The sequence below is a fragment of the Mastigoproctus giganteus genome, chromosome 13 (assembly GCF_048544385.1).
Source record: "Mastigoproctus giganteus isolate SK-2022 chromosome 13, ASM4854438v1, whole genome shotgun sequence".
NCBI lineage: Eukaryota > Metazoa > Arthropoda > Arachnida > Uropygi > Thelyphonidae > Mastigoproctus > Mastigoproctus giganteus.
This window is the reverse complement of record NC_143587.1, coordinates 155,227,864-155,255,520: the sequence shown is the minus strand read 5'-3', so window position 1 is coordinate 155,255,520 and position 27,657 is coordinate 155,227,864. Positions and strand designations below refer to the sequence as shown.

Below are 27,657 nucleotides of genomic sequence, written 5' to 3'. Positions count from 1 at the left end.
TCAGGTATACAAATTTATCTTCTATACAGTAGATTGTCTCTTGATTTACAAGAATGGATTTGTTCTTCAAGACTCACTCAGTCATTGGCGTATGTGACATAAAAAGCAGGTTGCTCTCAAAACCTTGATGACCAGACTAATGCTCCTTATGTGTTCATCATTCTTTCTTCCGTGTGTACTGTGCATCAGCAACGAATCAGAAAGGTCTTGCCAGGGAGAGGTCAATCGGTTGGCTGAAGTTACTAAAATGAAAACAGTTAAATTGTCAACCACACACACACCTAGCAATATATTTAAGAAAAAATGGCAAAGGTACCATAAGACGGACTCTTTGGCCACTGAGGGCACTTAGTGCATTGTCACAAACAATAAATTAATTAATTGAAAATTGATTGAAAACAAGAGTCTGGTAAAACACCTAGCCTGTCTTCGTGGCTATCAGCTACTGTCAATTAAACTGCATGTCATATTAGACGCTTTAGAAAATTTCTTTAGTATACAATTCAATGGAAGTCAGTAGAAACTTTCAAGATGGCGCTGTAACTTCTTTTATTTATAAGACGATAAGTTAACGTTACCTGGTACTCAAGTATTAGCAGCAACCCAGTTAAAAAATAAACACTCTTTTCAAATTTTAGGTAACCTAACCTTTAAGAAGAAAACATGTATTAAATTCACAGTATTTAATAGCCTTTGTTTTTAAAAGAAGACTAGTTGGCTTTTTTAAAACTAGGTTCACCCGATGGTATCGCATTCGAAATATAAAAAAAAAAAGGTTTGTTTTTAACGTGAATTTTGAAAGTCTAAAATTATTTATTTATTCGTTTATTAGCCCTCCCTTTAATAGTGAGGTTCTACTGTATTTTAAGTAGCTTCAAAATAAACCAAAAGATATTTTCTAATTGATGAAAAACTTTATAAGTGTACCTGGACCGAATCTGTTATCCACAAAATAGATGGGTTGAATCCCTTTCCCAAAATCCACCTATTTTTCATGCCTCGCAGATTTTTTCATCAATTTGCCGAATGCCCCCACGGTCGACTATGCATTAATATAATCTAAACCCTCACGTGATCATTTCGTACAGATATTCTAAACACGAACCAAACGCTCAAAGATAATTACTGCTTCGCCACCTACCTTTAGGTCGCTGTCAGTACAGCGGTGTCCGACTGAAAGTTACGTTTGGCTTTTTCTGTCCTGGCCTCTCCGGGTGAAAACAATGCATGTGGTGGTCATGTGGTGCCATCTGGGGATGATGATTGTAAGTATAACGCCAAACTCGTCCACCAGGATACATAAATATTTCGTGATCTACAGCTTTAATGACATAGAAAAACGGGGGAAGCAAATCATTAAATGGAAATAATCAAACGACAAACCTAATTTAAAAAAAAAAAATAGCGTTTCACGATTCTTCTGCGATTTCATAAAATAGCAACAGATCGCAGTATGCAGTCAATACTTTCTTAATGCACTTTATACTTATGTAAAAAGTTTCGCGCGTGTCAAATTTGCTTTTTTAAGAGCTGCTTTTTATTATCAGTTTACTAAATATATTTAAATCATTATTTTAAAAAATATACATTGAAATGTAAAATTCGTGGAATATTTCAATTATTATTAAAATCCAGGAGGGAATAAGTAAAGTATATTACAAAAATGATGACTGCATACTATGATCTTCAGGTGCGCGTTTAGTTTATTTTATGAAATCACAGAAGATCCGTGATTATACGCATTGCATTTCAATCGTTATTTCCAGAAAGAAATATTACAGAACGTTGAGTGAACATTACTTTGGTGTATTAAGTGAAATGAAAGCAATTACAGTACTTTGTATATTATTATTTAATTAGAAATCAATTTCGTAATTATTAGATAATTACCTATTACTTCTCACTTCTATTAATCACAGAAAAATAAAAGAAAAATCAATGATTTAAGAAATAAACATCGAAGATGACTGAAATGGTGGACATTTCCCCACGATGGACTAAAGTAGAAGTGGAATCTCTCGGAGATCAATTCTGAAGCCACGCCTCCTGTTTCTATTCTTCCTTAGTGACATTGATGAGGCAGTACAGGAGTTTTCTGATTATGTCAATGTAGAAAATGCGCTTAAGGACCGGAACTGCACCAGACTGTTTCAAACTGGCTTGGGATCAGCTGAAGAATGCCAACTAAACTTCAAGGATTCTAAAATTTTGTAAAATAAGGTTTTAACGTCTATGAATCAGAGTGTTTGCTTTCGTCTTCCCACAAATGGAAGAAATCTTCAAGAGATGAGAAAGAAATAGAAATTCCCCAACAGAAAATGTTTGACACTGCTCTTCACCCCCCAGAAGAGCAGTGTCAAACATTTTCTGTTGATTAATACGACAACGGGTGCCTTGATATAATGGTAACAATAATGGCATTTGAAAGGCTTCACGAACAGGACAAACAGGTTTTATTTGGCTTCAGGAGACTCATTCTTAACTTACGATGGTCCAACACATTCTAAGGGAATTTAGAACGTGTTGGACCCCCCAAGCATCGTAGGGTTTACTGAGAAATTCCCATTGTGCCAATGCCTTACAGAAGCACGTTCATTCTTGGTGCTGGATATCCCAGAGTGCATTTCATTTCAAGTCAGTGTCCCGATTGTTGTCCCGGGATGGCTATAACAAGCGGTTCAGTTGAGTCAATGGCCACTGGCACGCAACTTACCACCTTACTGAAAATATATTTTATTTTTTTTATAGACGAGTGCATAATAAGAGTATTATTGTGAGTTAATGAACTCCATCTTCCACTGTTTCTCGCTCAGTTGGTCCATTTTTTTGAACGTGGGATCCTCACTTCAATCTGGGAGGTCCTTCCTATAGATTTCTGAGCGGTCACTCACGTAAGACAGCAGTACAAACTGCTGGGCACAATAAACAAGACAGGGATCTTCATAGATTGTTTATTATGTCTAGCATTTTGTACTTGTCTTTAGGAACCCTTGCAAAAATCTTGACATTTCTTTCTTTATAACACGCTTGCAAAATATGTTCTCCTTTAATCTGTTTTTGCTCCCAGCAGAATTTAAACTGCGCAGACAGGACAGCGATAGAGATACAGGACAGGGTGAGCTGCTGTGGGATATGCAAAACCATAGTTCAGCTAGGAAATCGCCAAGAATTTTAATCAACCAGGGTGTTCGCTTCTGCGCTCCCCCCTTTATAGATAATTTAGATAGCTTTTCTGGTTGAGCATTTTAAAGAAAAGCGTCCTATAACGTTAATTACCTCTGTCGCCTGACGCTGTCGGCTGTTTGACGAGCGTGTTCGGCTTGTTGAGCAGCACGGAGCTGGGCTTCATGTGCAGGAAGGAAGGGGTGTAAATGGAATGATTAGCGGAGGAGATGCCGTCTCTGTCCTCCATGTAGATACGTTCCTTACCCATGGACGCGAGCTGCCGGCCCTTAGGCAGGAACATCACCAAGAATATCACGCTGGCCGTAACCACCACGCCGAATCCCATGGCGGCATCCCGGTAGCGTTCGTCTGCCAACAAAGTCACCAAAATCCACGCCAGCCACGTTGGAATGATCAGTCCGATGGCACTGCCGATGAAAGTGGCTTCCCGATGATTCTCGCGGAGTCCTCTGGTCCTGATGGACAGGGCGGTCACCATGAGCACCAGGAACATGTTGTACACTAAGGAGATGACCCCGTCGCGGTGGGAGACGTTGCACTCCAGTCCACTCCCGCCGTTCGTAACTATCACGTCCGGCGGCCGAAAGACCAGCCAGTGAACGGCGATGACCACTTGAACACCAACCACGAAGAAGAGGAGCAGTCCCTGGAACGCTGTGGGGAGATAAATCCCCACGTGCAGGCTGAGCAGAAAGACGCACTTCACCAGCAGGGTGGCGAACACCAGGACGCAAGCCAATCCCATGCCCATTCGGGTCAGGGCGCACGTGACCCAGTGGTCCGTCAGGACGAAGGCGAAACCCAAAGCCGAGCACAGGAACAGTCCGAGCAGCAGCATCTGACCCAGGAAGAGGTGCCGACGACGGCTGCGGCATGACTTGTATAGCACGAACACCTCGAAGCACCCGATGACCAGGACGTTGATGGTGGACAGCAGGATCAACGGAATCACCCAGATGTCGCGACGGACCCGCACGTGGTCGGCGACAGTGGTGCAGTTGTCAAGCTCGGTGCAGTTCATTGTCGTCTCATCCGTAGCGTTGAAGATGGTCTCCATGGTTACGGCGGTGAGAAATACATCCGCTGGCAGGACAGCCTTCCTACAGAACTCGAAGATTCATCTCTGGTAAAAGCTCTGCAGAGGGAAATAAAGGAAAGTCAATGAGCAGAGTGATGTACAGCTAAATAAACACAACAAAACAGACATGGGGGGTGGATGGCTCATTACAGTGCTTATTGTCCAGGTGGTCGATGGAGCTCATACAGTCCCACGGCCACCAGTGAGGTGATCATTAGACGTGTTCCACGCAACAGATCTGCGAAGTCATCTCCTTAATTCCATCTCAGGGTCGTCGCTAAGATGCTCCACGAGGCTGGAACTCCTTCGGCGAAGTTAGCAAAACCAGATTACTTTCTATGAAGCGGGTTCAAGCCTCATGGAGCATTTTAGCGACAATAATCCACGAAATCTGCGAATTCTAACAGCGTTAAATTTGAACACATTAAAAATGTGCACAACGTATTGTAAGGTCAGAGGTCACAGAGTTACGGTGCAGTAACAAAGGGAGGCAGATGAAACAACAAAATTGCAATTAAAAATGTAATTAGAGCAGACCGCGTCAGTAAATTAAGAAAAATACGAGAGCAGGCTTGATGGTCGGGTAAGTTGTGTGCCGACTTTTCATAGGAGCGCATTCTTCCTCGGCGGCAAATGGCAGGTGCCGACGTGCTATACCGTCATCCCACAAGCCTTCCTCGGCACTGCGATTAGCGAGGGCACGAACCACACAATTTCGTAAAGGCTCCCTCCAGCCACGCGCTCTCTTTTCTCTTCGCCGTGATTTAGCGTGGGGTAATGCATTAGCGTCGAGGTCGCCTTTATATCAACATTCCTTTGTTCGTCCGTTTACGCAGGTGTTGAATTCAATCAGTTCTTCGCCAAGACGTAGCCTCGAAAAAACAAGACCTTCCATGGAGATTAGTTTCGCTTTAGAAATTCTTGTCTACTGCAGCCATGTCTCCTGATCCCCCCCTCACAACGTTAGCACAAAAAAAAAACCTTGCCCTTGCCTCCCCTGGTACTTAATATCAATTATTTAATCATGGCGTACTTCGTAACTATGGATCTAAACTTAATTCAGAAAAATACAATTCTTAAGATATCCAGTGCAGAAACAGGAACTTAGAACCTTAAAAACATAAACCACAAATATGACCGAACAGCTTATTCACTTTATTCGGAATAATGAATATGTTACCCAGATAATTTTGCGGTAAAGCGTATATTCCCCCCTATTCCCTTGTTTAAAAATCGGAAATGAACTGAAATCTGTTGATATTTCCCACTTATATCAAAATCACTTGGTAAAAATTTGGGCTTTTACTAAAGCGATTCGTAAATCCTAGGATTTACCAGAAATCCCAATAGCCCTACAGGGGCAATTCCCGCTTCCCCAATAGTCCAATCCGCCCCTGAAAGAATGAACCTATTTTGCATCGGCTTAAAATACAAATTAATATCAATAAAAACAATTTCCCAATCGCTTATATTATTCCCAATGCCAAAAATTGCTCATTTATTTTCAACTCGAATTTCTCCAAACTCTCCGCCTTGGCCAAGTTCGCGAATAATTTATTCAAAGCGCTGCTCGAAAGAAAACTTCAAACCATAAAAGATTACAATCCTAAGATCCCATATTTTTGTCCCCTAGTGTGTGTTTTTAACCCTTTCAGATATTCCCCCCTATTCCCTTTCAGATCCCCAGTTACGAGAGCCCAAAACATACAACAATCCTACAGCTTGAATCTTGCCACAAAGTATTATACTCAGTGACTGAATTGCCTTTGAATTTTAACTTGACCACTCGGCTGTTGTTTTAACACACGCGCAGAACGCTAGATGGTAGACGCGCGAGGAGTATGTCCAGTAGGGGGCAATGACCCATTCACTATACAAACAACACGAATGGCATTGGCCACTGTTGCTTCCAAAAGCATTTATTCGTTCTGAGAATTAAAAATAAATAAAAGTGTCATTTTAAAGCCGCGCAGTAGCTTTTGTGAACCTGAAAGCGCCACCAATTGTCACAGCAATGAGCAGCAACCAGTTGCGGAAGCTTCAAACAGTCACGAACTCGTGAAAAATGAGTGGAAATTTCTTCGAGGTGTTTTTAATTTTTCAAGAATCCGTAATGAATGACTGGTTCCCGGGTACGCCAATAACGACACCTAGCAGATCTTGGAGTAATTAACCGTTGACGAGCCAATTACTGGCTAAATTAATTAACATTTAAGTTCGGCATTTCAATTAGCAGCGAACTCAAGAACTACGAGTCGGGGTTGCCGACTGCCATTAATCCAGACCACCCAAACGCTCAAGAAACGCCAACGTCAATAATCGGAAGAATTTTAGCCGGATATTCGCTTAATCAGTGTCCTAACGTACGAAATAGGCCCCTGTGAGCCCCTGTGATTTTAATAATATTAGCCGAAGCGGTCTGATGACGTACTCAAATTTCCCGATGACGTCACGGCTTTGTTGGAAACGTAAAAGTGTCATAAACCGAAAACATTGCCATCGGATCAATTTTCGTACACGTACCGCCTACAGCGACCTCTGCCTGACCTCTGACAGAACGCAGGAACTGCAGAGCGTTATTTATGGATGTCAGGATGTTGGGATCATAATGATGTGGTCACTACAGAGGAAACAAGTTATCAAGCAAAAGCGCAGCAGCATCAGTTTTTAATGGAGCGCAAACCAGTGATTATGACAGCTAACGGATGGATTCTCTCTCTGTCTGTCTGATGGCCTCATTAGAGAGCAGCTGAACAGTGACCACTACGTAGATGCTGTAATAAGCATCCAGCAGTCTTAAGTAGTTCTTAGTGTGATGGAGAGTCACTAATATTGTTTAATGTAGCGTGGTTACAAAAAAATAAATAGATCAGTTCTGTTGCTAAAGACGTTAAATATAAATTGTTACATAAATATCGTAATACAGAACAATGGGGAAAGATGTACGCTACCTTTTCAAAAAGTATAAGGATGCCATTGCTTTTTTTTAAGAAAACAGATAATTAATTCGGGGCGAGTTGACTTTGGGCAGTTCAAAGATTTGTAGATATGGCGTAGGACAATGAAACCTCTTTAAAATCACGCGAGCTTTGCACTGACACTTTTACAACTGCCCTAATTTGCGTAGTCTTAGTCCCCTCTTGCGGGAAGTAGGCAGAACCCACCTTCGTGGTTAGTCCATCTGGGTTCGAGTCCCTTCTAGATGGGAAGACCTTTTATGGGCTTTAAAAAAATATATTGCCGCGTTACTGGGGCTTTCAAATATTCCTTTCAAGTGCGTTTGACATAGATTTTTTTTTTTTTTTCCTGCACGTCTATTTTGTCTGGGGGGCTGTCGGACTTGATATATAACTAGCGCTTTCTCGCGCTAATTACTACACCTGAAAACTGCTTTAAACGAGGCGTAATTCTTAAGTTATGAGGACAGTCATGAAGTGTAGATCGATTCGAGCGACATCCAATACTCCAGAGAAAGCGAAGCCTCTAATTTATGATCCCTAATCTAAAATGTAATCTTGGAGCACTTTTCTCACCTGGCATGTTGAGTGCGCAGTTCAACCTGCGTGATTGCTTCCCATCCATCAAAAAATACTACTTGCTCTCCTCCAGTCGAGTTTCAGTTGAAACTATGTCATACGCACGCGCACTCATTCTCCAGTGAGTGTCCGTCTGTCCGTTCCATCGATATAATGCGTTTCCAGTGGTGATCACGTGCTTTTGTTAACACGCACTCTCCTTTCCATGCTTATAGTATCGTCTTTGATTCTTGTAAATGCCTTTGACCGTCCCATAAAGAGAAACAAATTTTGTATTCTCTTCTTTTATACATACGTCAACGACTCTACAGGTTTAAAACTCAAAATTCGATTAATTTATTAATAATTATTCTTTATTATATAAATTTCTTACCACGCTTAATAAATTCCATAATTTATTAATTAATTTTTAATAAATAAATTAATTTTTTAATAAATTAAGAAATTTATTTATTAATTTTAATAAATATCCTTATACAGTACTACTAGCAATGAAAAATGTCATTGCCCTTGAAGGATTACTTCCTGGCACGACAAGCAGTTTAAGGATAGTCGCAGACAAACATCAATGGTAGAGGCGTGGCTTAATGCGATGTAATATTATACGTCATTTGCATATCGTGACAGAACAACTCCTTCTTCCTATGCCCGATCGACCACTCCGACCGAATGCACGAGAACGATAATCGATCACACAAGGGTGCTTAAGGATAAGAAGTCGGAAAGTGCGCGGAATAATAGGGAACAGGTTACAGATCGGGAGAGGGTAATGATTGTCTGCTAGACACACTGGCTAATGGGAGTCTCGCTTATTTGCACTGGGGGGGGGGGGGCTTCGTGGTATATTTAGACGCCAACGCGGACAGCACGCGCAAATGTCTCTCCTACATCTTAACGAAAATACTAACAACAAAAGTTTCTTAATTTTAGAAATTACACGAAAACGCTCTCTTCAGACATCAGATTTCCTCCTTTTGAAAATAAGAAAAAAAATTAATGCGACACCCGATTAACGAGTTTCCTCTTCGGAGTTGTTCGTAACTATTAATTAAAGCCGGCGGAAAAGCAATTTCTTAAAGCGAGGCGATCACGACCGAATAATTTAACGCAGACGGGAAATTTCCGCGCTGATGGAATAATTATAAAATTATGGGACATCCGATAATGCTCGCAGTGATTAATTAAAGGCCACAATAAAAGTCTCTTACGAACGGCAATCTTAAACAATTAAGAAGACAATTATAAAATTCCTTAATGGAGGAGAAGTGTGAGAAAATAAAAACGGATCACGTGATAAAAATCTTTGAATTTCGGAAAGGCAAAATTTGCACGCTCGGTCAAAGAAAGATATTTCGCTCACCGCTGTATTCGAGCAGGAACTCAATAAAACGCCTTCGCTGTACGCATTGCGCGTATTTTATTTATTTTTTTTAAATTGCACGTGTCAGAGAACGCACAATCATGCTGTCGCAAGCTTAGCCCTCCATGCAGAACGTGACGAATGATAGAGCCGCACTCAATTATATCTCGGGGTCTTAATGACGCCATTATTAGGGATTCATTAGAAGAGAAGAGACAGCCGGCCCTTGAAATGAATTCATTCCTTCGAAAAAAGAAATGCCGACAATGCATTTTAAAAATCATTACTTTTATAGCTTATTTTATTTTTTTCTGATTTTTGGCTGTTGGATAATCTTTAAGTAGATGAATTACTGTATTAACTTTTTTTTAAGTTAATAACAATGGCTTGCATAACCTCAAACTATTTCCAGTAATTTTACTGTCGGATGTACGAATTTGGCCCCTCTTGTGGCCAATGTGCTTTTACTATTACCCTTCCACTACTCTATAGTAAGTTAATTGACCAGCGAGTTACATTTCAGGGCTAATAAACGTACTTTCTCTTCTACTGTGATTAACAGAAATGAAAAATAAATAATTAACTATCTTATAACCAATTAATTATTAATTGATTATTAATTTATAAAAATAATTATGTTCGATTCACTATACACCTTATGACATAATATTTACGCCTTGTATTTCTGAAATTTATTAAAAACAAAATGCTTGTTGTAATCAAGGAATTTACTGATAATAAAATAAAAGTTAAAAAAAAAAGCACAACTTTAATGCGCACAACCGAGAAGAAAATTTCTTTTCTGCGCATCCGCCATATTGTCTTTTCTGCGCATCGGCCATTCTAGAGCAGTGTTCCTCAATATGTGTGCTGCGGCACACCAATGTGCCGCATAAAATCCAAATTTAGGGGGGAAAAAAATTGGTAAACCTTAGAACAGGATGCCACTCCAGATTGCTGGAACCCGTCCCGAATTAATAGCGTATCATAAACTTTTCTTTTTTTCAGTGTAGTGCTAATCATTATTAATTAACGAATCATTAATTGATTGGATCTGTCCCGTAACTAACCTAACCTTTTTTCACTGGAGTGGCACCCTGTTCTTAGATTAGCCAAAAAATTTATAAATCTAAGTTTCATAATAAAAATTAATCATATTTTTATTTGTTTTTATATAATTATATTAATTTTTACATATTTCCTTTTAAATTTCATGTACCTTGTGTATGCTGAAAAAAAAAAGAGTTATTAAAAAAATAATAATAAGTGCATTCTTAAATATACCCAACAGAAATAACTTCCCATTTGTGAATATATGAGTATAGTAGTATGCCACAAAATTGTAGCGTGTTTAAAAGTGTGTGGCAGCAACGAAAAGGTTGAGAAACACTGAATTTACTATTTTCTAGAGTTTAGTTCTAAAATATACGGCATATGTGATGTGTATAAAAAAAAAAAAAAAAAAAAAATACTTGCCAGATTTCTGCTAGTCAGATTTTAATATAATTTGGGGCGTCTTGACAAATCTAAAGAAAAAATAAATTTCACAAAATCCATATACTGGAAGTCGAGTTATTGCATGTGGACGGATAGACGGACGGACGGACTAGTAAAGAAAGTCGACACTTCATTGAGTTGATATGGAAATGAATAGACACCTTGAGCTGCCTATTGTTTTTCTCCTCACTATAATAGTTGTTATACAGAGCGAGGCATAAAACACGTTACCATTATTAATTCAATATTTTCAGATGTCACTGATAAATAATAAAGACAAGAACAAAATTGTAATTATACGAATATTTTCAAACATTGTTTTTCGAATTAGTGGTGGAAGATGATGAAAAAAAAAAAGAAAAGAAAAAAACTCAGGCTAATGTCCTGCGAATCCTAAGATTTAATAATTATACGAAATTCGACCCCACTGAGGATGACACGCGTTGTGTGTACGTGTCCTTTCTAGAATGCAACGCTGTTTACGCAACGCCTGTAGATGCTTCTCTCTCACACACACACACACACACTCGAATTCCCAAACAAACACTTCTATCACTGTCGAGCCACGGTCACGTGTCTTCGTACGAGAATAATCGCGCTGCTCCTCAGAAATTCGGCACGTCCGTCCGTCACGCAGTTGCGATGGCTCACGAAGATTGACAATTAACCATAATGACAGGTGTCTCCGCCGTGATTACGGTGCTTTGCATCCTTACGTACGTATTAAGCTATCGATGATTTCGATGGGGAGGAAAGAAAAGGGGGAAGGATTTCGGATAAAAACAGGTATTGAAAAGGGAAACTTGTAGTCGACTTCGTATCGGAATTCCTTCTATAACTGATAGCCGTAAGGAGCAATTATCGGAGAGCAGTTCCTCTCGCCTTACGATACACGATTCGGACATCGAAAGCACCGCGAGCTCCGTCCTGGGTTGGGCCACTTTTGAGCCAAGATCGCATTTTAGAAATTCCGAGAAGAAAATCAATTTACGAACACCTTAAGAATTACATTAAAGAAAAGAAAAATAAAACAAAAGATATTTCTTGGCTAAATGCCTGAGTATATGATGAAGGAGTTTGTTTATGCATGGGTAACACACACACGCACATCATTTCTACTACCAAAGTAGTTAAATTGGCATCGTTTTAATTATATCTCATATTCTGAATACCTTCACAACGAGTTGCCATGGTATTCCACCACCCAGACGGCTCCGTTTCAAGGCTTTTTGGCCTCTCTTCAGTGGGTGGCTTTGTTGTTGTGGGAACCCAGTTATAAAGTATAACTCCACAATATGAGCGATATTTGATGGTATTCATTAAATTAAATGGTGTGTGTGGATTTAATCACGCACACCATCAAGCATCCCTCATATTGTGGAGTTATACTTCATAACTGGGTTGTCACTATTGCAACAACAAAGAATCTACCCACCCCACCGAAGAGGAGTCAAAATGCCTTGAAACGATGCTGCTCGGAGTTTCTGAGAATTCTAGTGCTCCCGGAGTTTCCGAGAAAAGGTAACAACAGTCTGGGGAACCACTGCCTATTCGGAGAGTTTATGAGTTGAAGGAGTTACTGTTCCTTTCATTCTTCTACACCGTTTCTTTTCTTCTTGCTCTCCTACTATTACTTTCCCTCTACTTTTTTTGTCTTTAGATCTAATAGGGACAAGTGGATAGTAGAGTGGATAGTATTATCCTGCACATATACAAAAAAGGCTTGAAACGGTGGGTACCTGCCCACCCACCGATAAGAAGCCAATAAGCTTCGAAACGATGCCGTCTGGGGAGGTCTTCATGGAGCCCTCGTTACCGCGAATTGGTAACAACAGTCTTCCCTGATGGGGAAGCATTGCCTATTCGAGGAGGGGGGGGGGTTGAGTGATTTAGTTCATTGAGTGTGAGGAGTAACTGTCCCTTTCTTCTTTTTCCTCTCCTAATATCACTTTCCTAAGTCTCATAGAAACAGTATGTGGATAACACAATGTTTTGCCTATATCCTTTTTCTGGGTGGTGGTATCGGCCGAGATCTTCTCCACTGGTGAACAGTTACTTCAAGGTAGTGCAATATCATGGCAACTCGCTGTGAGGGTATTCACAATTATTATTATAATTAGATACATGATGCAAGGAAGCCTGAGGCTTTTGCTGCGCCAGCCAAAAAGAAATTTGATTTATCCTGCGACCCAGAGAGAGAGAGAGAGAGAGAGAGAGAGAGAGAGAAGTAAAGGAAATCACCAAAAAAGAGAAGAATGATGATATCCAGCTCAATATGAGATATAATGTAAACTATATAATATGATGAAATTTAATGTGATGTATTAACAAAACAAGTATATACGCGCACATACGTACAGTATTATGTTCGTTATATATATATATATATATATTTTTTTTTTTTTCTTTTTTGTATATCAAGGTTTAAAGAATTAAGAACTTTTGTTTGACTTTAATATTACTTAAACTGACAATAAGTGTATTGTCTGTTAAACCGTATTTCTTAAACAATAAGTATATTTTTAAATACACCTGGACAAGGTTATTTTTTGTATCGTAGGCTTAGGCGTTTTTCAGATAAAAAAAAAACAGTCACGTGTGGCAATGCTCACAAAAGAAAAAAAAAATTATAACCTTAGGGAAACTTTCAATGGACTTTATATTATTATATGAGCTTATAAAATGTTGCTCATACAGTAATGGATAGATTAAAAATATCTGCGAAAATGTAGAAATACTGGATTGCATGAATAGGTGGTCTGAATGGCAGGCGGTTAACCTTGGGTGAAAGTGTCGTGTCGTACAAGTGACGTTGTTTACGATTCCTCGCTGCCCGTGCCAGAAGGACGCCATTCAAGTCGTTACATCATCGAAGGTCTCACCGCGTACGTTATTAATGAAATAATATTTCTAAATAGCCGCGACCACCACCAGGAAATGCTACTACCTTCTCGGGGATGTAACAACGCTAATACATCACCGGAAATAAACTGTCATATTCCGGAAGTGCGTGTCAAATGCTACTTCCGGAATACCACTGGATGGAAGTGTGCTCTATACTTCTAGAACCGCTCTCTTTAACAGTAAAAAACATTTTGTTGTCATCTTCGGTGACAACGGAATCCATAATGATCTCCTGTTTATTGGACTGGAATCATTTTGAATCGGAAATACGTCACCTTCATTTACGTCAATGGAACGTGTTCGTTGCTATGACAACTCCAAAGCAGACGAAACGCAGAAGGAAGTTACGTTTCGCTTAGAACTGTAAGCACTTTATTCCACGGTACCTCGTGAGATGAATTAAGGGTGCAGTGCGGGGAAGTTTGCAGGGAGATGGGGGGATGAGGTCGATTATAAGTCAGTCTTCGAGACAGCGTAGAAAATGAAGGCCGGTCGTGAGTAACTGTTCAGAAGTGAGATGTAATTACATCTTCCTCGCACCACCTGTAACGAGGCCCTTAAAATAGCGGAGTGGCTCTTCCTAGGAAGTGGGTTAGACACGCCCTGCCCGGGCAAGGTGCGCACCGTACGAACAAAGAATTTATTAGAGTCGTAAATTACCGCAGTTCGGCTTATTAGGGTGCGCGGCGGGAGGGAGTCACGAGCTACATTTTTCACCCGCCTGTGAGGCTACGGGTTAACGAACAAAAGCGAGGCAGCAGTTGTAAGGCTTGCGCGTTCCACTCCCGTGATTCGTAAGGGCACTAGAACGCTTAGAAAATATTGCGTACGTTTTTCCCGTTGTTTTCGTAGACGGGTGGATATGCTGACACGCGAGATGAAGGGTGTTTATCGTAGCTAGGTCACTGATAATTCTGTCTGTTGGACAAATAAGACGATGGGAAATATCGGAACTAGTCGGACAAAACTGCTGTCTTTCCCCTAGAAGAAAACGGGGTCAAAGGAGTACCCGAATGGTTCCTATATTTCCGTTCAGTCTTAAACGAGGAATTACTGCGATCGTGGAAGTGTCAACTACGATTCGATTTTATTTAAAGTTTCGGCAGCAGCCGCCAGTGATTAACATTCCCTTCGCAACGCTATCATTTCTGCTTCCCGATACACTGCCATAATTGTCTTTTCTTTTCCCCAAATGGGCTCTTAAACACGCTGAAAGTTTCTCGCGTTCTGTAATTATTCTCCCGTTGATGCTTCTAGCTCTCTTCCCAGACTTTAATTGCCCCCTAACCTGTCATCGTCTCCTCCCCTAAATCGCCACTGGTTTCAAACCTGCGTGAAACACGGCGTGAAGAATTCCGATTTTTCAATTCTGTTTCGTTTGAAACTTTTTGAAGCGTTACTGGCAGACAACTGTTGGGCAATTTAAAAGTCAATAAAATAGACGATTGCTACTTTGCAACAATATTTTATTCATTTCAAGCTTCTTTCAATGTTTCTCATTTATAATTTACATTTAAAAATTGTCTGCGTGTTCAGAAATAGTCTCGGACAGATTTTACGAAATCCTACGAAAGCAAAAAGTCCTCGCTTTGCCTCTGGTGGTAGTCACATGACTACAGTTGTGGATATAAATGCGGCAGAACAACATTTCTAGTATCAGTTAACGTACAAACCGTAGCAAGAATGGGGGAAAGTTTCAAGGGTGTATTATAATTATTATTATCATTGTTTATTTTACATAGGGAAACCACACCGGGACGGAGGGTGCTAATTACATGTCAGGGTATGAGATACTACGGGTTACATATACTGCACTTCTCGTCCCATTTATATTTTTGCGAGCTTAAAATCTTGAAATAACTATAAGGAAACCTTATTCCCTCATCCTGAGATAGTCTAACATTAAGCCATTGTTATAGCCCTCAAAATTTTCCCCAGTTACCAACAGGATTCGAATCCCGACCTCTCCGAACCCATTATACTATCTCGCTAAAGTAAGAACGATATAGGACATAAACCAACCGAGTATTGAGAATGGCGCAACGAACAGAAAGCATCCTCTCAACATTTCAGAACAGAAAAATCCTCTCATCTTTGAAGCGTTGCCAGTTAACTCGCAGTTAACGCTCAACACCACAACGCTTGGGCAATTTAAAAGCCTCAATAAAACAGATGATTGCTAAAAGCCCGCCATGGGATGGTTCCAGGAACAAGACAATGAATTTTCTTTGCTGCATTCGCCCGCACATGCGCACGCGCATACCCAAATGCACATGCGCAATGTGCACTCCCACTCAAACGGTAGATTCTTAACTAAGTGCATCTGCGTGATGTATATATGGAACACATGTGTTCCATACATACCTGCACACACACACACACACACACACACACACACACCTAAATGGACATACGCACGCCCATGTCCATTAATTGACATGCGCACACGGAAATAGATATGCACATGTCCATTTAGAAGCACATTGCGCTCATTATGCCCGCATAATAATATTATCATTTACGTGTGCATGTCCATTACATACGCACACGCGAACGCGTATGCTGTGTAAATTTATATGCGCTTCTCCCATGTACATGTACATGCGTAAATGATGCGCATTTACGGGTACATGCGAACACGTAAATGGACCTAAATGCGCACGCCCATACCCGAATTCGTGAATGATCATACCTAAAATGCACACTGGTGCGCATGCGTGTGTACATTTGAGGTACAGTGCGTACTTTAAATGAACCTGCGCGCGCATACCTACTGCGCACGCGCATACCTAAATTGACCTGCGCACGCGCATACGTAAATACACATGCGCACGCGCATACGCAAATGGATCTGCGCACGCGCATACCTAAATGAACCTGCGCCCTAATCCTGAGATCTGTGGGTCGGTTCAAAGATCTGTGGGTCGTTTTCGACTCCAAAACGTCATACAGTATTAAACGTCTCGACTGCTGACTTCACTAGCTGTTAAAAAGATATGGCGTCGGCCCCCGAATCCATATCTGCCCGAATCTGTAACTCCACCTTCCTCCAGCTCTCAGATCAATGCAAGTTAGCATGACTGCGCATGTAAAAGAAGGCTGCTGTTCACATCAAGATGGCCACTGGTAAAATTACAGGGCCGAACTTCTGGGATCACTGATACTCCGAACTTCTGGCGTATTCCTCCCCCCTTATCTCCCGTCTTTTGCAAGCCATAACCTCGACGGTGTACTTAGAAGGGTTGTTTGTGAGAAAAAGATCAAGCGTGTTGGATTGTCCGAAACAATCTGTGCAAGGTCATTAGAAATTACAAAAGCCTCAGTATCTCGACCACCTGAGTCTGTGTGAACGGAAGCCAGCTGGAGTTGTGAACATTAAAATCACCATGGAAAATTACCTCACTGTTAGGAAAGTTGGACTGGAGAAAGTCAAATTGCAAAGAGAGGAAGTCAAAGAGCTCCAAGTGATTAGTGGAGTTGGGAGAACGGTAGAGACAACATATGAATTTTACACAATGAGGTAGAGAGATTTTAATCCAGAGAAGATTCCAAATTACCAAGTCTTTGACGTTGAATATCAGAACGGACATATGCACAAGTACCACCTTTGCGGCGAAAGGAGTCATACAGCGAAAAATTTGGGCAACTGAGATGAGCAGTAGTTGAATCAACCAATAACTGAGATTCTGTCAGAAAAAGTACATGGGGTTTGGAAGACTGCAAGTGGAAATGGACATCGTTGAGATTAGAATTGAGACCACGTATATTTGTGAAATGAATTAGGAAGTCCTTGGGAGGTTTAGATCTTTTCGCAGATAAGCTTGTTCTATTAGTTTGACAATTCATAGTGTATTCAATAGTAAGTAAAAGTGGGTAGGACATGCTGATGAAGTAATGAAATTTTTGGATATGGCGTACATGTGGGTATAAGGATCTGGGTATAAGAATATACCCAGATCCTTGACATAACGTGGCCTCGACAATGCTCCCCGCATACACACTACTCGGACTAGGAATCCTAATATAACAGCCACCAAAGTGACACAGTTATGTACGACCTGGGCAGCTTGCGCCCACGTAATCACACCCATAGGTTCCTTCTATGTGGTCTCCTTATATTGTAGACCGGGGGTAGAAATCACTTTTGCCATAAACTACCTTCAACACCTCTTGGATGTCCTTCCAAACCAGAAAATCATCGTCGGAGCAGATGTCAATTGCCGCTCGCCTGCCTGGCATAGTGCAACCGAAGATAGAAGAGGAACAAATAATGGCCAGCTCTTGGAAAACTTCCTTGCGGGGTCACCCCTAGCCATACTCAACCAGCCGCACCAACTCCCCACCTTTTGCAATACACTGTGGGAAGCAACAATTGATATCTCACTTGCGTCCACCAACACGGCCGCCCACGTCTCTGACTGGAGGGTAGAAAACTCCTGGACAACCTCCGATCACCGTGTCATCACGCTGAAAATCTCTAGGACACTAACCAGAACTCAGATCCCAAGACAACTGGACAACCGATATGCAATAAACAAGGCAGACTGGAATCTGTTTGCTGAGAAGCTCCTCACAGCAGTAAATGCTGGAGAGCAGGACCTGATGCTGGAAGAGGATCCGGACCTCCTTCAACGAAAGATTACGGAACTCATCACCAAAGTCAGCAAGATAGCAATTAAGAAGAAAATTCCATCCCCAGGGGCAGTGCCTTGGTGGAATCGGGATCTGCAGTCACTGCGGAAGGAAGTCATCATGCGCAGGAAAGAATTTCAAAGAGCCCGGCGCTCTTGGCCAGAAGCTGAAGTAGAAGTCATGAGACAGCGCTACAAGGCTGCCAGAAACTTGTATACGGACTCGATCAGAAGAAGCAAACGAAACTCCTGGGAGCAACTCGTCTCCAACATGGGAAACACAGATCCCTGGGGGGTGGTATATAAAGTTACCACCAACAAACTCCCCAGGGGGGAAATCCTTACTACTACCAGAACACCGCAGGGACTGCTTACAACATCGTGGGAGCAGTCGATTGAAAACATCCTCAACTCGATCTTCAAGGAGCAGGTTTACCCGCAGTCCCAAGCACAATGCAGGCTTTGTAAAGAAAACGATGACTACGCCACTGACAACCAGGAACAGCCGTTCACACAGGAAGAGCTTCAGAGCGCTGCTGCGCAGATAAAAACTAGAAAATGCCCGGGCAAGGATATGCTTGAACCGGAAATCATTAAGCGTGTTGTGGATTTAACACCAGGACTCCTACTTCGACTCTATAACTGTTGTCTGAAACAGGGGTACTTCCCCAAGGACTGGAAAATTGCCAATACAAAATTAATCCTAAAAAATCCTAACAGAAACCCAACTCTTCCGACCTCCTATCGGCCCATTGCTTTGCTGTCGGTCTTGAGCAAGCTCTATGAAAGACTTTTATACAAGCGGATTCAACAGTATTACTCCATAGCAAACCTAGAGGCAGCAAACCAATATGGCTTCAGGCCGGGACTGTCAACAATCGAAGCCATCAGGAACCTTATAAATACTGCCAATTCATGCCAAAGTAAATATTTCCTGGTGATCGCTGTGGATTTTGCTAGGGCGTTTGACTCTCTCTGGTGGCCAAGCGTCCTTGGCAGACTCCGCAAAGCTCATACGCCCATAAACCTTTACAATACTATCAAAGCTTACCTGTCCCAAAGAAGAATTGAAGTCATAGCGCCCTTCCAAAGGATAACAAGAAATATCCATAGAGGATGCCCGCAGGGGTCCGTTCTTGGCCCCCTGCTTTGGAATATAGTCTTCGACGACTTCCTTGACACCAACTTGGGGGAAGTAAAGTGTCAAGCCTTCGCAGATGACCTTGCACTGATGGTGGCTGCAGACTCCAGGGCCCAACTGGAGATACAGGCAAACCATGCCCTAGAGATCCTACAACAATGGGCGGAAGAAAACTTCCTACAAATTGAACCGACAAAAACAACGTCGATCCTTCTCAAAGGATCATTAAATATCAGAAGACCCCCGCAAATTAAAATAAAAGGAAAAACGATAAAGTTTACCACCCAAATGAAATATCTAGGTGTCATCCTTGACAACAATCTCTCCTTCCAACCTCATCTCAAGCAACTAAGAATAAAAATTAGAAACTACTCTGCACTGGTAGCCCGTGTTACAAGGCGTGACTGGGGCCTGAAAAAGCGAACACTCTCTCTCTACTATAAGGCTACATTTATACCAGCAATCTCATATGCTGCTCCAATCTGGTTCCACAAGACAGCCATGGCCGTAAATAAAAGAATTCTTGATTCAATCCAGAGATCAATCCTTCTAACAATAACCCGCGCATGCAGGACTGTCAGTACGCATGCGCTCCAGGTGCTGGCGGGGGTTCTCCCGCTGGACCTGGAGATTGTCAGGTGTGGCCTGTCATACTACCTATCTAAAGGGATGCCCGTCACATTCATGGGGTACACCATCGAACTTACAAATGACAGAAAGACAGAAAAAACCCGATTATTAGGGCATCTAAAGCAAGAGTGGCAAACCCGCTGGACAAACAGTACCAAAGGAGAAGTGACAAGGAAATTTTTTCCGGAAATACACAAAGTGTACCCTAAATCACCGCCTTGGCTCCACCCAGGACTGCACTCCACTTACCTCCTGACGGGTCACGGCCCTTTCAATGAAAAACTTGCAGCCTTTCGGCTTGTGGAGGACCCACATTGTCCATGTGGGGAACGCGAGAGCTGGCAACATTTGATGCACCAATGTCCACTGTACGACGACCTACGCGGAATCTTAATCACCAGACTAACTTACTTACCTCAGGACCAGGAACACCATCTCCTGGACAGCTTCGATGAATATAGTGCGCTCGCCAAATTTGCACAAGACTTATTTGCAAGAAGGAGAACACAAATTGCAATCAATAATGCACGCCATTAGCCCAGGGCTCCCTGCAGATGAGCATCCAAACTGAACCAGACTATGGCCGTTATGGTGGGACCTCACTCTCCCTGTCTCCTAGGATTGAACATCCATTGCAAATGATAGACGATCCGACACCATATATGCGGACTCCTACTAGACAATGATCTCTCTCTGGACGGGACTCTTTCTCCCATGTGCGACGCAATGACTGGACCACATGACCACAGCAGCTCTGCTTCAGCACGCCGCCTGGCGTTCTAAACTAGGCACCTTTGCCCAGTTCACTTTTAAAACCCCATCCCTAGGCAGGGAAGGGGAAGAGATAGGCCTCTGTCTCATCCCCTCCCCTGTCCCCCCCTTTCCTCCCTGGTGGGGCTTGCTCCACTGACACTCCTGGGATCGCCTTCTCTTTCGTTCCCATACTTCTATCTGTTCCCCCCAATCTTCAGTCTTCCCCCACTCTACCTTTACCGACCGTGAATGTCCCACTGCATGCTGCTAAATTTCAATGTAAAAAATTAACCTAACCTTCATTTAAAACCTATCTCGGCCTTACCTAAACCTCTAGCGTCTACCCCATTTTTTTTTTTTTTTTTTTTTTACATAGGTCCTAGCCACTGAAATCTCAGGAAATTAGGTGGCAGGGCCTGCCAGAGTAAATAATTGTAAAACTGGTGTACCTGGTCTGCCTCCACGGGGCCAAGTGTGGGCAACGTTGGGCCTCAGTAGGGGTCCAGCGGCTAAATGACCAGATGAACAACGGTACACGACAGTACACATGTACAATATCCACACACTTTTAAATCTCTGGCCTCAACAGTGTTCTGTTTCACATGACAATGTATACTACGCGGAGATGGGGGAAAACCCCTGGTGCCGTTTGACACGAATACACTTTACACTTTACACTTTACTACTCGGACTCCCTCCAGTCACTATCTGGCAGAGTAGAGGTAGCAAGATTATACACTAGCTGATCCGGAAGCCTCCTAGGGAGTTACCAATAGGTTCGGTCCGGTGTTCTATCTAGCGGCTGGCCTGCGAACACTGTTTTAGAGCTGTACCCTCGAAATGTAAGGAAGATTGGATCTCGCCAGATGTCCATCATAACGTCAAAAGTCATCAATCATACTGCATGATGGAAGAGATGGGGAAGGGTTGACGGGAACAGCTCTGGAGACTAAACATGGGTTCCACCACTTCAAGCCTCCAATAAGCAAAGTGATGGTATTGCACCGGTTGATGAGAGTCATCTACCACCTAGTACTGCCTGGTAACACAGAGGGGCAGCATTTTTCCAGTGTGGGCGCCACACCTCGATCCCAGCTTACGTTGGCTCACACCTGGGTGGTCACCCACAGTGTGCTTGTGCATGGACGTTATACCCAGGATTACTAACAGTCCCACCATCGTGAAGGTGCGGACTTCGCCGAAATTGGGTCCACTTACTCGAGTGCCACCCGAATATCAGTTCCATCAGCATTTTAGACTCCCAGGTAGCAAGCACAGCTTGTCTGGCATATCTGAGAGAATGTCTGTGACAACCTCAAGGACCAAAGTTGCGCCTCTGTGGAACATTTATGCGCATACGCGTGTATGTTTTTGTTCTTATCGCTTTTAGTACTTTTATTAATAGCGCTCCCTTACAGCGTCAATGATTCACAGACAAAGCGAATTATAGATTAAACGTGTTAAGGAATAAATTATTATATTTTATACATTCGATTGAATTCATTGCCGAAAAAAACTGTAAACTCCTCAGCCCTGGAGGTCGAGCGCGGTATAAACACATTTATTAATATTTCGAATGTCTTTTCATTTAAAAACATTTCCGTGTTTGAAGCGACTCAGTGGTATCGAATTTAATTAGAAACGATGTCAAATCACTCCTTTAAAATCGATTACTTTAATGAAACGCCTCTATGAATAATTTAACGATTGAGTTGGAAACGCAACTGGGTTGGAAGAAATTAGCATTATCGATAGTATCGTTTTTCTTGCGATACTGCCGTTTCCACCATAGAGAAACAGATAAATATTGATTAAACTTACTAATAACTCTTAATTTAAGCACCCAGAAGGGAATATTTTTCCTCCTCTCCCAGTTTCCGTAAGAACGTTCCGGTCCAATTCGATCACTCAATTTCAAGCTACCCAGTTGGAACTGACTGCTCCCTCACACACACATGGGTGCTTGCAGTCAAACAGCCCCGGGGACTTCAAAGCTATTTTTATATGTCCGAACAACGACATCTCAATGCATGCATTTTCAGAAATGTAGGGTCCAGCTTCGAACCATCGCTGACTTCAGGAACTTTTGGAGTTGGGTTGGTTGATCTTAGCAGAGGTTCTTCTGAGAATCTCTGCCACCAACTTTGAAGTATAACATACTTCGAAAGAATCAATGTAATCTTATATTGTATGTACACGCGTGCGCGCACACACACCTCCCACGACCCTGTCGATAATATATCCAGTCCAGGGCATCGAGTTGCCATGCATTGCGCAAACACCCCACTGTCTATCCAACATTTTCTTTTCCCGGAATTGAAGAGAAAATGCCAAATCAATCCCATTCCCCCCCCCAAACCCCTCTTGTATTGAATCCTGCTGGGTGGAGTCGTTCAATCAACATGGACAGGTGTCTGTCTGATAACACTTTCAACTCGCACGATAAATTAGATATTCCTGACCTGCATGTAGAAATATGTAGACAGCAGGGCGGTTAGCGGTAGACTAGTTAAGGGAGGCAGACAAAGACCATCCCACACTAAACGTAGATTTATTGTTCCTAGAACTGAGAAACGACAACTACCCCTATCTATAACCGCATCTTATATTGCATACCCCAACGGCGATAATGCTGTTATAAATTTTGATTTTAATCCACGCTTCTCAGCGGGCTGGTGTGGATATGACGCCTTTCTCAGAGTGGTTTTCTTTGATCCGAATTACTAAGAAAAACACATCACAACAGGATGCAAAAGTCACCCAATTTTGCATACGGACCTTCTTGTAGGTAGTACCTCAAAACGGTGGCCACCCTGATTTTGTTCGAAAATTTCTTTTCTGATTTCATTTTCGTCGACTTCCAGCTGATCCATTGGGTATGGATAATTCTTGCAACCCTTCTGACAGTGAAAAAAAAAACAAAACATCGAGATTATATTTAGGTTCAGATAACTAAAAATCGCACGGATAAGCAATTGGAACATGAGATCCAACGACTTATACAGAATCCCTAATTCCTGTTATATTTTAGCTCAACAAACTCGATTTCATTTGGACGATTTCACATCCGATTTGATTTTATCTTTCTACCTACACAAGAAAGCCGAGCTACAAAGGAAAAAGAAAGCAAATTTGAGACCACTCCCTGTCTCTCAGATACACACCAACAGGAAACATCAAGTGCTTGAAGGATAAAGAGGGGTGTCTGTTCTGTTGCCAGAAGCAGCTTTGGTGGACTGTTTCGCAACTTCGAAACACCTCGAAATTCTGTACAGGTTTCGTCCTTTCCTGCCGAGTGAAAGAAGTTTGGCTTCTCGCCATGCCATCTGTTGTTTTACGAAAGTGAAATGCGATTCCCCGGGTCTCAAGGACTTCCTACTAAGTTTTAGAAAACGAAAGGAAAAACAGTCGTATTCGTTAGGCAGCCCAAACACGCTGAAATTTTGGTTTTGAGTCAAGTTTGGTAATTAACATTCCAGCCAGTTAAATATCAGCTTATTTATTATTTGAATGGTGAAACGAGTGGGTGCAGTAGTGCACGCTTTGAATCGACTGTGGTTCTAGCCCACATAACTGCTAAATACGGCACTGTTCTTATATTTTAATAATATTTATTCCTTTAATAATCGGGAGGGGTTTGTAGTTTTTTTAAATAATCATAATCAGTAACAAAATGACTTTCATTTAATTCTTTTCGATTTTTTTTTTTGGTCTGGTGTTTGCCTAATGACCTTCTGAATAACCTTGTCGACAGGATGCGGGCTCGGGGTGAGACATGTAAAGGAGTGAAGGGTGAACCCTCCCCTTTCTGCTTTACGATTATTTCTCTGTGTATCCCTTTCTCTTTACACTTCTTATATAAAAGGCTTTCATATGACAAGTAATAATAAATGTGGGTCTTCTAAATTTTAAAGGGGTGGGTCATTAAGTGCATATAAGTTGTGTAAGGGATACTTGAGAGAGAGAGGAGAAAAGCTGATGATCACTACTAGCATAGACAATCGGATATTGAGGTGCCAAAGGGAAATGCTACGCTTAAGTTCCATCCCAGCTCAAAGAACAATACCGGATATCTTCAGTAATGACTGGGAGGGAATGGGGTGCTCAAATCGACTTCCTTGTTGGAGCCCACCTTTGGCTCTGCTAATTTGGAAGTACTTCGGCATATGTGGCTCAAACACAATCGCCGCATTGTCCCCAGATAACGTCTTTCCGTCTGAAATGAAGGATTGCATTATTTGTTTTGGCTTTTAAAAGTGGTTACGATGATGTTCTGTTATCCATCAATTCAAATCATTGGCTTCAGTTAATGGAGTGGAGTTAAGCAACCGTGAAGCCACGGTGGTCACCTACGTGACTCATCGACAGCTGACTGCTAGCGGGGGTTGCATTTGGGCATTTTGAGATTTTTCCCTCAGCTGTGAATACAAAGAGAAATCTGCATACATATTAAAGAAAATATTGCTTGTCTTTTTACCTTAAGGTTTATAAATCTTTCTCTACCCTCCCTCTCGTAAAGCAGGTTTGGATAAATGTATACAAAAGGGAGAAAAGGGAGATCAGTACACCGTAATTATTCATCTCGCAATATAAATTGTCCGATGTATTTAAAGTGGAGATCTTAATCTTGCCTTTGCTTGCTCTGTCTGTCTATTCACCGGGGGTTTCTGCATAATCGTACATGCATTAAGTAAATTAAACTCTTGAACCCCTAGAATATATCACCCTGAAACATGTCACAGTCCCAGACTGTGTGCCTTGGCGCTTTAATGTGCCATGAGATCAGGGAACACTTCATTCAACTCAACGGCAATCACTCTTCAGACATACACCACAAATTTAGCGAGTTCAGGGAATTTAACATTGCTAGTCACATTGCCCTCCCAAGGTTCTCTGCCAAAGCTCACTAAAAAACTCTCGTCACTTCTATGTACATAAAACACGGTTATTTCCTTAACTGGATATTATAGTATTACTATAAAGACTACCATTCAATTTCAAGGTTTACCACTTTCTCCTTAGCCAGTTGTTTGAATGGCTTCGTGACCTTGTGAAGCTCCATTGGAAGAGGAAAGAGAAAAACACACTTCCAGTACATGAATGATCACCAGCAGTACAAGACCAACGGCGTACACAATTCAGCAATGTGAAACGAAAAGGGGATAGTTTCCGGAGGTCGTGAAAATCTTTAAAAACACAGCCTAAGAGACCTCCGGGAGGGCTTATAAATTGGTAGTTGGACCCTGAATCCACTGTATTCTTCAGTTCACAGTTGTTACAAGGAGAAGAAGAATTGTTGTTAAGAAGAGTTGTTGTTAAGCACCCCTCCACGAAGGAACTCATCGGGAGTTAAGTCGGATACCATTTCGCCTCCAGTCCACGAGTTACAATTCTTTGTCTGCATCCCTTCTGGAACTAAAAGATTCTTGAGCAGCGAGTTCTTTCAGGGAAAAATAACCTTCAGCGAAATCGCCGTGCAGTAATAAATCAGCATCAACCGCAAATTTGTTAAATGTTGCTATTGGGATGATGCGAAAAACTTCAGATCCTTTTAACAAGGGTTCAGTTCAATGGTCTTAAGAAAGGATGCAATGTTTCCTCAAGATTTTCTCCAATTTTTATTTTATTTATATATTTCATCGAATTAGCAGCAAAGCCACCCCCAGAACACAAGCAATTTATAAGTATGACCTATAAAAGCCCCCCCCCCCTTCTCTCTGTTCTCTATGAAGAATTACTTCTTCACTCAGTTCACTCACTCACTACGAATAAAAACATAATCCAAGGAGCGCTTCAAGATGAAGTTGGAGTTCCACTTTAAACTTCTGTCTGTCTATCAGCACGTGACTTAAGTCAACAGCCTCGTTTTCGATTTCGGGTGCAGAATTCTTCCTTGTGTACAATCCACAAGACGCACCCATTTGCGAAATGGGCATTTCGTGATTGTTCGGGAAGATAAACAAAAGTGAAGGAGTGGAGAAGGTCGCTTGCTTTAGTGCACTGATAACACTCCACACACCTTTACTGGGTGTTTTCTAAACATTCTTTGGACGAAAATGGGACACCTGTCTTTAACTTCAGCGAACAATCCCTGCATCCTTCATTACTCGAAGGAAGATTATATCCCCCACAGTGATTCTTACTTCCACGCATGACCTCATTCTCGTACCACACGTTGACCTTAAGAAGTACTTCCACTATCGCTTTTATTTCACGCTTTCCTCTCGGTTAGTAGCTATGGAATTTTAACGCCATGTCTGGAACACAATATTCAGCAACAATTATAATACGAAATGGCGTTTACACCATGGACCTTTTGTTTCCTAGGCTTTCTGAAACCAACCACGAGATGAAACATTGCCAATAAACTGTTCCATTCTTTCCGTTTGATGCAACTTTGTTTGATTGCATTTAGATCGAAATTCTCCGATCATAAACCACTTCCGGTGGTGTTATTCCACTTCACCAAGCCCCAGGGGGGAAAAAAGGAAGTTGCATAGACACCTGGTTTGGAGATGGTATTTTCAATACTGCGTTTTGCAATACAATTCAATACTAATATGCGTGTTTCAACGTACAGAGAAATTCTGGGTGCATTGAAAAAGAATGGCTTCCGGATCACCAGATGAAATCAATGAGATTCAGCAGAGGGATCTGTTCAAGATGTAGGGATAGGGTGGAGGGGGGAAACAAACAATCAAAAAAAGCAAATTAAGATTAAATATCTTACCAGCTCCTTTCATTACGAACTTACCTTCACTCTTCTATCACTTTCGCTGTTATGACCTTTTAAGTCCAAACGAACAGAGCGTCCTTGCGATCCGTAGGCCACTCCTCCCGCTTCCTGCCTACTCCTCCCTGTCCCAACCGTTCCAGACTGTCGCCAGCAGCTGCCGACTACTAACCCACAGATGCCGGGACAAGCTGACACACTGTCCACC

General features: G+C 41.9%; 1 protein-coding gene across 2 annotated transcripts; it reads right to left on the bottom strand.

Annotated features, from left to right (window-relative positions):
* Window positions 1-27,657, bottom strand: LOC150076537 (metabotropic glutamate receptor 3-like). Of its 2 annotated transcripts, none has more exons than XM_090387081.1 (4): window positions 27,471-27,657; window positions 3,277-4,321; window positions 1,142-1,321; window positions 1-242 (listed from the first exon to the last, which is right to left on the bottom strand). In XM_090387081.1, exons 2-3 carry the CDS (start codon window positions 4,241-4,243, stop codon window positions 1,155-1,157), a joined length of 1,134 nt encoding a protein of 377 aa, XP_090243207.1. In that variant the 5' UTR covers window positions 4,244-4,321; window positions 27,471-27,657; the 3' UTR covers window positions 1-242; window positions 1,142-1,154. The 2 variants fall into 2 exon arrangements, with proteins under 2 accessions (XP_090243207.1, XP_090243208.1); XM_090387082.1 differs by having other exon boundaries at window positions 1-233.

Excerpts from the sequence above, each read along its gene's own strand:
- LOC150076537 (XM_090387081.1), bottom strand. The coding sequence starts at position 4,243 with ATGGAGACCATCTTCAACGCTACGGATGAGACGACAATGAACTGCACC. Across the intron at positions 1,322-3,276 it reads GACAGCGTCAGGCGACAGAG|CTGTAGATCACGAAATATTT; the intron begins GTAATTAACGTT and ends ATGTCATTAAAG.